Source organism: Panthera onca, chromosome C1, assembly GCF_046562875.1.
Source record: "Panthera onca isolate mPanOnc1 chromosome C1, mPanOnc1 haplotype 2, whole genome shotgun sequence".
Taxonomy (NCBI): Eukaryota; Metazoa; Chordata; class Mammalia; order Carnivora; family Felidae; genus Panthera; species Panthera onca.
This window is the reverse complement of record NC_138346.1, coordinates 150367703-150379082: the sequence shown is the minus strand read 5'-3', so window position 1 is coordinate 150379082 and position 11380 is coordinate 150367703. Positions and strand designations below refer to the sequence as shown.

Genomic DNA, 11380 nt, shown 5'->3' with positions numbered 1-11380 from the left:
TCCAGAGTATTATATTTGGATAAAATCTGATGCTTTTTACATTGTCAGATTTCTTTATCATTAGTGGCAAACACTCCATTGAAAAATTATTTAAAAATTACTGGCAACTATACAAAGCCCGAGCTGGTACAGATGTTGCAGTGCTAGTCCCCATCCAGTAAAGAGAAGATCACCATTCTGATATCTTAAATATCTTCTATCATCCCACGTATCTTAAACCAATATTCTTAACTTGTTTTATTCAAGGGTACTTATCTTGCCTCTATTATCCTATAATCAAAAGTCCTTTGAAAAATTATAATATCCTACATATATAAAAGTCTACTGCTGTAGAAATCTCAAAAATGTAATGTCAGTAATGTTAATTATCTGAAGAAGTCAGCTTCATGGAACAGCTTTTGAGTATTTATTGCTCAGATGCATTCAAAAAATTCTTAAACATAATGTGGCAATGGCTCTAATACATCTGTAAACAGAATACCACTAAAAAAATTTTATTGGCATGAAATACTATAATTATGGATGTGTAAAATTTTTAAATCTTAAAGCCTCTTAACATAATCATGTATATCTATGTACAAAACATACATAAATTTCACTTTATTTAAAACATATGAAAGAGGAAATTTCAAATCACACTAAACATAATAAATATAGAACTTGCTTTGTTAAAAATCTACAGTATACATTCAAGTAAAGGCTAAACTTCCAATGCCAACTATATAGGAGACAAAATTAAACATTTACAATAATCAGTTTCCTAAAAGTGCTATTTTTAATACCTATAAGAGGAAACTCATTCTAGTGCTTCTGTTTTCGACCAAACATATACATTCCTTTATTCACAGAACCAGATGCTTCTGTTACTAAAAATACATTATCCAAAGCTTTTATATCCTTTTAAATAGATTTAACATTTTAGCTCTTTGGGGGAGGAACAGGAAAGTCCAAACAAACAACTCAGACCACCTTAAATTAGTAGAGATGACTGACTTTATGACACACCCTGTTTCAACTTAGATGTGAAATCTGATGAACGTGTTAATGAAAACAGTTCCAGTCCACTCGTCTAAGGTAAGTCATCTTTTTCTACATGGGAGTTGGTGTAGGTCAAGGAGCACCCACTATAGCAACCTTCCTGTGACTCAGGTCTCGATGCCATGCTCCACTTCTGATTTGCACATTCTCTTCCAACCTGATTTGGTTTAGTTTCTTCAGGAGTTATATTCAGTACGTTGACTGAACTACTAGGAAAAGAAAGGCAGATCTTAATAATCATCTCCTCTTTCTTTTATACTTAAGCTAGGCTTGAATGTCTAAAGTCAGATTGCTCCCTTGTCCGATGCTAAGTCAATTGTGAAGATACACAGATAGGGAACAAAGAGATGTTTCAAAATGGCCTAATTTATCACTTTTATCGTATCTATCCAGCTATTATTTTTCTGTTTTCCCACTTATTTTATTTATCTCTTTGGTTTACTCTGAAGCGCTCTACCCAACTAATGCCTAAGTCAGATACAGGACACGTGGGCTTTGAAAGCCAATGTCCCTCCATGTCCCCATCTTCCTGCCACTATTTTGTAATCTGTTTTTTTATATACACATCCATTTGTACACGCATGTTTTCCTCTACCCACCCATTTACCCACACAGCTATTTAATGAGTGCCTACAAAAGTAGTAAGGAGTCCAGACTCTGAAGTCAGATGGCTAAGGTCCGTACACCAGCTGAACCACTTACTATGTCACTGTTTCTTCAGCTTCCTCAGTTGTAAAATGGAAATAATAATAGTATCTATCTCACAGGGTTGGATGGAACTGAGTTAACACACATTAAGTGCATACACCAGTGCTGAATTAATTGTAAGTGTCAGGGAGTAACACTCTTAGGTTCTGAATGTGGACACAGCTGCTACCCTTCAATGACACAATCTGAGAGCTATGCTCTGTGATCATCTCAAAACAAAAATAGCTGGTTAAATGATTACTTTTGAATCTAAAGGGTTAAGCCAACAAATAATATATTTTTATCAACTGAGTATCTTTTTTCCCCAAAAACGGGTTTTTCCCCCCTAAATGTGCATTTTTTGTGACTTTGGTTTACTAACTCAACCTCGATGTGGCAATCATCTTATTACAAACCCAGATCTAAGGTGCTTCAGGAGCAAGGAGTCCAAATTTTCCAAATAACTTAAAATTTTAAGAACTATGTCAAGCTGCAACAGCTTCTCTCCTGAAACTAGTTACACAACTCTTTTCTGTGTTTTATATTCAGAGGCCAGTAACCACAAATATTAATAGCTCAATGGAGCTTCTTGATGCTCTAAAGTTCTATTTCTATGCCACTGATGTTGTTTAGTGTAGCCCTTGGAATATATGAAACAGAAAAGCACTTTTATAAACCATTTATATTTACATATATTTTTATGTTTATAGCCTGCTGAGGGCTTATAATGGACCAAGTACTGTTTTAAATGCTTTATATGTATCATCACTGAAATCTCATAACCCCCTATTATATAGGTACTAAATGTTGGACTTATCTTTACTAAACACAAAATAATGTCTTCAAGGAATGTTATGTCAAATATTTCATAACTAAAAATTAGATTTAAAAGAATTTTAGACACATAAAAATAACCAAGACAAATGCTATGTTCTCTCTCAGATATAAGAATGTATTATTTGAAAATGGTGACTAGAATTTGTTATTTACATAGAGCACTCTAATTGGTCAAATTTGGGAGCTTAATAACACTCTGTATGAGAAAATACTCTGAACTTATAGTATCTTTTGATTGTAAATTCAACTTTCACTTCCGATACTCCCCCCATTAGTCAGTCTGTTGGTTGAAAAGCAAAATATATCCCAAATCCAGTCATTTCTACCTTCATGTTATGACCCTTGTCTAAACTACCGTCACCTCACCTTGACTCCATTAATGTCTCCTAACTGCATCTCCTGACCTACAGGACTCACTCCTACAGTCTGTTTTCCAAACAATAAAACAGTCATCTTTTCAAAACATATCTTTTCCACTGCTTACAAATCTCCAATGCTTTATCTCTTGCCCTTAGAACAGCATCTGACCTACAAATAGAGATTGAAAGACTTTACAAATGAGGGGCACCTGGGTGGATCAGTCAGCTGAGCGTCTAACTCATGATGTCTGACTTGTGATTTTGGCTTAAGTTATGATCCCAGGGTTGTGGGATCAAGTCCCGTGTTGGGCTCCGTGCTGAGGGTGGAGCCTGCTTAAGATTCTTTCCCTCTGCCCCTCTCCCCTGCTCTCATGCGTGCTCCCTCTCAAAAACAAAAACAAAAACAGCAACAAAAAACCTTACAAATGAACTGCCAGCTGTGTGTATGTGTATGGGGGCAGCAGAGTGGGGTTATGTATGAACAACACGGTCATAAGTTGGTAATTGTTGAAGCCGGGTGATGGCTATAAAGGGCACCATGACCTTATTCTCTCTACATTGGTATATATTTGAACTCTTGCATAATAAACTTTTTAACCCTACTCACCCAGGACCTTATAGGATGTGATCCTTGCCTACCTCCCACTACTAACTACCTCCTACCTCTTGGTCTTGCTAGCTAACAACACTTGCCCTCCACAAACACACCAGTGTCCTACACCTCAGGGGTCCCTACACTTGCCTGGAGGACTCTTCCCCAGGCTCTTTTGTGCCCCTCAATATTTAGAGTCTTAAACCTTTTAAAACTCAACAATATGTACAGTGTCTTATCCTTTTTAACCTTCATATTTTTGTTCTGAAATTCATTTATTTAACAATTCTTGGTCCGAGGGCTAGTAGGCTTCTTCAACACTTAGCTCCACACCAGTATCTCACTACCACAGGCAAGTGTGCCCCTGCTTTCTGGGGCACCTACCAAACTGGCACGTCCTCATGCCACTGTCCTCTGCTTTGGTTAAAAAGGAAAGATCACCACCACACTTTCCAAGGTATCCCTTTGTTCTTTGCTATTCCTCTGTCGCTAGGAATGTTCTATCTACTTAATCTTGGAACAGGCTCTGAGGTAGAATATTGATATTATACCTTAGAATATGATTTAACAATTTGAGACAGAGAAGAATACCAAAATGCATCAGGTAATAGAAGTATGTGGGTTTCCTGGGGATAGGGAACAAATTTTTTAGCTCCCAGAAGACAGGGACCAGGATCTACTTTGTTTGCTACTGCATTCCCAGCACCTAACACTGCCCTTATATAATGGCTACCCAATAAATACTTGTAGAATGAATCAATCTACTAAATTCCTCTCCAAAGCCACTATTGTTGCTAACACTACAGATATGCCACCTTTCCCTCAGCAGTGCAACTCTAGCAATGGTACAGATATGTGCAAAGATCACCCATAGACCAATACCTATGTTCAGATGCACAGGAACGAGTCTGGCAAAAGTCTGAAGTAGAAGGAGAAGCGGGAAGAGACTTAGTAAGTTTAGATGTGCAAACTGGAGACCCGTTAGACATATTCTGAGGCTTCTTTTGCCGTGGCCTTGAGTGCATTGTAAGACTGTCCCGATCAGAACCTGTTAAAAGAAAGAAGAAAAAAAGGCAGTCCCTATGGTGAGGTATCAAATATAGTGAAGGTAATTAACTATGATCACCTAAAGGGTAGTGAGGTGTGAGATAGAACAAGTTAATGTGGGTGTTCACTCGAGCCCTTGACTCTAGTCTTGCTAATCTTGCCATCTCTTATGCATATTCCATAAACATTTAGAAGGATTTAGTTTTAAAAATATTTGGTGATCTCCAGGGGTGCCTGGATGGCTCAGGTGGTTAAGTGCCTGACTTGGTTTCGGCTCAGGTCACGATCTTGCGGTTTTGTGAGTTTATGCCCCACATTGGGCTGTGCGTTGATGGTGCAGAAACTGCTTGGGATTTTCTCTCTCTCTCTCTCTCTCTCTCTCTTCCTCCCTCTCTCTCTTCCTCCCTCTCTCTCTTCCTCCCTCTCTGCCCCTCCCCTACTAACGCTGTGTCTTTCTCAAAATAAACTAAAAAAAAAATTTTTTTTAAGTATTTGGTGATCCCCAAAGTTTTATATTAATAATTTACAGTATTTTATTGACATGCACTTTCAGATTAAAGGGTTAATGGAGTACTCACTTCCTGAGAAGGCACTGAAAAGTTTCATATTTTCTGAGTTCTGGTGGTCAAAGGTAGTCATATTTAAAAACTGTTGCTTTAACCAACTGGCTCTTTCTTCTTCAAATGCCTTTCTCTGTCATAACAAGCAAACCAAAAAAATACTGATCAGTATTTCAACATTCACACCGGTGCCACTTCCCATGATTTCTGTAGCTGTTGGTGTTTGCTTTCTGGCTACCATCTATATTTTGTAAGTCAAATGAATTAACCTGAAAAACTTCATTTAAGAAAATCGTATTTAAAAAAGAAAAATTGGGCAGAAAATATGAATAGACACTTCTCTAAAGAAGACATCCGGATGGCCAACAGGCACATGAAAAGATGCTCAATATCGCTCCTCATCAGGGAAATACAAATCAAAACCACACTCAGATATCACCTCACGCCAGTCAGAGTGGCCAAAATGAACAAATCAGGAGACTATAGATGCTGGAGAGGATGTGGAGAAACGGGAACCCTCTTGCACTGTTGGTGGGAATGCAAATTGGTGCAGCCGCTCTGGAAAGCAGTGTGGAGGTTCCTCAGAAAATTAAAAATAGACCTACCCTATGATCCAGCAATAGCACTGCTAGGAATTTATCCAAGGGATACAGGAGTACTGATGCATAGGGGCACTTGTACCCCAATGTTTATAGCAGCACTCTCAACAATAGCCAAATTATGGAAAGAGCCTAAATGTCCATCAACTGATGAATGGATAAAGAAATTGTGGTTTATATACACAATGGAATACTACGTGGCAATGAGAAAAAATGAAATATGGCCCTTTGTAGCAACGTGGATGGAACTGGAGAGTGTGATGCTAAGTGAATTAAGCCATACAGAGAAAGACAGATACCATATGTTTTCACTCTTATGTGGATCCTGAGAAAGGTAACAGAAACCCATGGGGGAGGGGAAGGAAAAAAAAAAAAAAAAGAGGTTAGAGTGGGAGAGAGCCAAAGCATAAGAGACTGTTAAAAACTGAGAACAAACTGAGGGTTGATGGGGGGTGGGAGGGAGGGGAGGGTGGGTGATGGGTATTGAGGAGGGCACCTTTTGGGATGAGCACTGGGTGCTGTATGGAAACCAATTTGACAATAAATTTCATATATTAAAAAAAATAAAAAAAAATAAAAAAAAAATAAAAATTTACCCATCTCACCTAAAAACCAACTGTTATTTTCACATCTATTTTAAATAAATTCAAATGGATAATGCAAAAAAAAAGATAGCACATTAGAATTTTTGAACACACAGAACATTGTAAGTATAAAATTACAAATGACAGAAAAATACCCACTGTAAATTAATCACGTGAGAAAAAGAAGCTATGACCTCACCAAGCATCGCTCTCAGCCTCCAACCATCTACCAGCACCAGCAGCCACCACCACTAAACCACAAGAGGGCACACGTCAGACCTTCCCCTTCCCAACAGCCAATGATAATCCTCAATTCTCCCTCATCCCTCAGGTCTTTCGTGCTTCCTTCCCATCCTTCACTGGCCCCACTGACCAGAGGCAGACAGACTGTCTTGCAGAGAACTGGGAGTGGTACAAAAAGTAGCTAGAGGATCTCCCGGAATAGGACGGATACAGGGATTCAGAAAAAGGGTCCTGTAAGACAGGAGAAAATGCTGGTGCAAACGGATTTTATTTTCTGAGAAAGGTAGCTATTGATAAGATCAATTTTCACAAGTGTGGAGGAAACCCATGTCAGCTAAACAGCATATATCTTTCATTCATAAACACTAATACAAAATCATGCGTCCCCAGACATTTGAAGAAAACGAAGAGCATGAAAGAAAAAGAGCCAACATAAAGAGACCTGACTATAGGTAACAGTTCAAGAGCCTTTCGAAAAAATATTCTAACACAAATGACCAGATTTATGAACACCTGTAAAATAATATAATGCTCTACAAAAAGAAAAAAAATGAGGACACCAAAGACTTGAAAGATAAATTCTAAAATAAAAACTCCTTGGATGAAATGAAAAGTTAAAACTGATGGTGCTGAATATCAGGTTGGTGATGTACAAGATAAAGGTAAGAGAATACCCTTAAATTCAGGACATAAAGTCAACCTATGGATGTAGTCAGAAGGCCAACCATTTGTCTTATAGAAATGTTTGAGAATGCAAGGGAAAAAATACAGAATCAAAGAAAATATTCCAAATTGAAGAAATACAGTGTCTTCAGGCTAAATTACCTAGATATATCCTCATAAAATTTTGGAACTTTAAGAATATAAAAAGGAGAAAAGAAGAAGAGAAGGAAAAAAATAAAGCACAGGATATCTACAAAGTATTGCCTGTAAGTTATATGATAATCGGGCTGCTTATTAGCCAAACCAAACAGCAGAAGAAATGGAATAATGGGAAACTGAATTCTATATGCAGCCAAACCAATCACCTATGAGTGCCTTTTTGGATATCCCAGAATTCAGAATATTTTTTACTCATACAATACTTACAAAAAAATTACTCAAGAAGCTAATACAGCAAATTGAAAAAGGAACCCAAGAAAGTAGATAGTGTGAGCTACAAACTGAATGTGATTCAGGAAATCCTAAGCTATAAAGAAAGTCAAAAGATTCACTACACAGTGGTACACGAAAGATTCTCTCCAAGGTGGCAAAGTCTTACTAACATAGAGTATTTTCTATGTGATCAAACATATTAGTAGGTTACAGAATGAATAGTATTTACAGAATCATGATGTCATCAATGTTTTTCCATTTTTAAGTCTCAACCTTAAAGTACATACACCTGGATTACACTGTAGGGCAGAGGACAAATGTGGTAACACCCAACGATGAGAAATAATAACCATAGACAAAACTTGGGAAGTAGAAGGGCAAGAGAAGGGGAACAAGGGTAAGTACAAGAATGTCTTCATCTTTCATTGCGGGGATATGGTACTGCCTCAAGTCAAGCACACGTGAAATGGAAGCATCGAACATATTATTTAAAAAAGTCAACCAAGGGGCGCCTGGGTGGCGCAGTCGGTTAAGCGTCCGACTTCAGCCAGGTCACGATCTCGCGGTCCGTGAGTTCGAGCCCCGCGTCAGGCTCTGTGCTGACAGCTCGGAGCCTGGAGCCTGTTTCCGATTCTGTGTCTCCCTCTCTCTCTGCCCCTCCCCCGTTCATGCTCTGTCTCTCTCTGTCCCAAAAATAAATAAAAAAACGTTGAAAAAAAAATTTAAAAAAAAAAAAAAAAAAAAAAGTCAACCAAAAGAAACCATTTTTTAAAAGTGGTTTTAAAAAAGTATGAAGTATGTATGAAGAAGTCATATATAGAGATGAGGAACAGCATAGATGGGAGTTGCGGTAAGGACACTACATTCCTTATCTTTCATAGCCGGGAATCAATAGATTGTTATCAAGAAAACAAAGGCTGAAATACACTAAGGTTAAAACAGTACTTCTCAGAAGAACTACGAAGTTCAAACAGTGGTGACTTCTGAGGAATGAAACTGGTGGTAAGAATGGAGGACATTAGTTCAGTTTGTGGTTTTTTGTAGGAGTTATTTTTTAAACCATGTTCACACATTACTTGTGTAACTTTTGAAAGGGAAATACGTAGGTTAATATATCGTTAAGTCAAAAAGCAAGCTGTAGAAGGTGTATGCACACATCCCTGGGTGAGGGGGAGAGGGAGAACTTTTGTACTGCTTTTTGATGCCCACGGACAGTGGGAAGATAACAAATGTCCCAGAGAGATCTCCTGTGTGAAGCTAAACACTGACCAGTAGAAAGCCAACCAGAAGGGGATAACAGATGCTTAGAGTTTTCTAAAAAGAAAAGTTTCAACTCCCAAATCTGGTAAAGGCAAAACGACACCCTTCTATAATAGTTCACATACTTACAATCCTTTCCAGTTTGTTATTTATAAGATCGCTGGTGAAATACTTTAGGGAACAACTGGATGGCAAAAAAACAATGAAAGGCAGAACTTCGATACATTCTGCCGGGCCTCCCCAGAACTTGCAAAAGCTCTACAAGGAAAGCTAATTGTTTAAGATACCTCCAATCCTAGGCGGATAGCCGCTTCTGTAAAGCTTCGTCTTTCCTTTTCAAAATTCTTTTTTTGCTCTCTAAATAGGGACCACTCTTCCTTGAGGCGCTCCTTTTCTTCCAACAAGTAGCAGTCTCGAAGCAGTGAAGTGGTGTCGTCATCACATGCAGTAGCAAGCTGCTGCTATTAAATTTTAAAACATAGTAAGTTCCAGAAGATCCTCGCGGCACCCCAAGTTAAAGCAAGGGACGGCAGGTCAAACTTTTGGTGAAGGACAGAAATGATGAAGAATCAGCAAGTTAATGGAGGACTCTCACTTTCCACTTGGCAAAGCCCCGCCTCAGGAATGGTATGTAATGTCCCTGTTAGTAAGCCCAGAACTTAGTTTAAAGCAGAAAAATGTCAAATACTACATATCTTCTGAAATAAAGGAATAAAAATCTAGTAAGATTCAGTAAAATCCTGGCCCTTTACAGGGGAAAACAGCTTTAAAAGGTAACTCACATTTACCTGTAAAAGCTGCTGCTGAGTTTTAATCATTTCTTTACACTGTTGAATTTCCAGCTCGAGTTTTTCAGTTTCTTGTTCGTGGTCTTGTCGTGAGATTACGTCTTCATCATTGAAACCTTCTAAGTGTACCTTTGAAACTAACATAAAACCAGTAATTTGACATAGGTTTTACAGCCTCCACTCAGTTTATGGGGTGCCTGGGTTGCTCAGTCAGTTAACAGTCCGACTTTAACTCAGGTCATGATCTCACAGTTGGTGCGTTCGAGCCCCACATTGGGCTCTGTGCTGACAGGTCAGAGCCTGGAGGCTGCTTAGGATTCTGTGTCTCCCTCTCTCTCTGCCCCTCCCCCAGCTGGTGCTCTCTCTCTCTCTCTCTCAAAAGTAAATGTTAAAAAAATTTAAAAAAAAAAGCTCTCAGAATTTTTCTAGAATCTCAACAGGTTTTCTAAAAGGTACCTATTCCCTTTGCCCTCTAAAAATTTCATAAGCTATAATAATAAAATTAAATTTATGGTATTTTACCACCATGAAAAAATTTAAAAAGCAAAGCAACTATAAGGGATTCAGGACAACTACAAATTCATACTATTTTTGGACTCAAATGATATCTTTACTAGTTCTGCTATGAACATTTAATTTGTAATCTGTATTTATTCAAGATTATGTCCTAATTAAAAACGGACAACCTATATTCACAGAGGAGAAAAATAATTAACAAATTCATAAACTACTTTCAACACTTCTTCAAAGATCAATGCAGCACTACAAATCTTGCTCTCCAGTATTAAATTTAACAAATAAAAAGTCCAAATATACTTGCTATTTACTAATAGACTGGGACTGAAATCAACAAAATCTCATGTAAATTAATTTTGGTACAGAATTTTGTTGATTAGTCTTTACTACTAAAGACAACTGGCAGTGAGTTTGTGACTTCTGACATTTAGAATAAATTTTCTTTCAACAGACTTCATTTACTGAGCAGAAACCTTAATTTTCTTGGTTTAAAAGCATGCAACCTTCAAAAAATATAAAATGTTAAGAATACATTCATCAATGTAAATTTATACTATCTATGGTGACAAGAAATGGTGTCTAAAATAATACATACACTCTTAAGTGAAAAAAAGTGTAGAAAGAATACATAGTATTTGGTTTTTGTTTTTCATATACATATATATTTTTTTTCATGTGTTTGTTTGCTTATTTATTTATTTATTTAAAGAGGGAGAGCACAAGAGAAGCCCAACACAAGGGCTTGATCCCACAATCCTGGAATCATGACCTAAGTCGAAATCAAGAGTTGGACGCTCAAATGACTGAACCACCCAAGTGTCCTGTTTTTTATATATTTTTAAATAAATTTTGTAAATGCCTACAGAAAAATCAAGAAAGATATGCACCAAACTGTTGAGTGTTAGCTATAGGGAACAGAAACCTGAATATTCTACTTCATATACTTCCTAATTGATACTTTAAACCTCTATTATCTTGAAAATAATTTAAAAATAAATTATTAGGAACCTAGAAGTATGCAAGTATCTAGAAATAATAAGCAACAGGTTTATATTTATACCACATCATGATTAATAATTCTTAATTTCCAAGATTTAGTAAGATACTCAGTTCACTTCATTCAACTGTATACTGCACTCAGAGAAAGATTCACTCTGAAGGCAAAGTATTTTCTC

General features: G+C 37.3%; 1 protein-coding gene across 15 annotated transcripts in view; it reads right to left on the bottom strand.

Moving 5' to 3' along the window:
- Positions 1-383: 383 nt before the first annotated feature.
- The window catches only part of SSX2IP (SSX family member 2 interacting protein), a 43833-nt gene continuing 32836 nt past the window's right edge, over positions 384-11380 (bottom strand). For 10 of the 15 annotated variants that reach the window (XM_078451741.2, XM_060625440.3, XM_060625439.3 and 7 more), the window contains 5 exons: positions 9690-9826; positions 9189-9362; positions 5139-5253; positions 4396-4561; positions 384-1247 (listed from right to left, as the gene is read on the bottom strand). In XM_078451741.2, the coding sequence (XP_078307867.1) occupies positions 1070-1247; positions 4396-4561; positions 5139-5253; positions 9189-9362; positions 9690-9826 (770 nt within the window). In that variant the 3' untranslated portion in view covers positions 384-1069. The remainder of the gene's footprint in view (positions 1248-4395; positions 4562-5138; positions 5254-9188; positions 9363-9689; positions 9827-11380) is intronic. The other 5 variants (XM_060625444.3, XM_078451744.2, XM_060625443.3 and 2 more) reach the window with 3 other exon arrangements.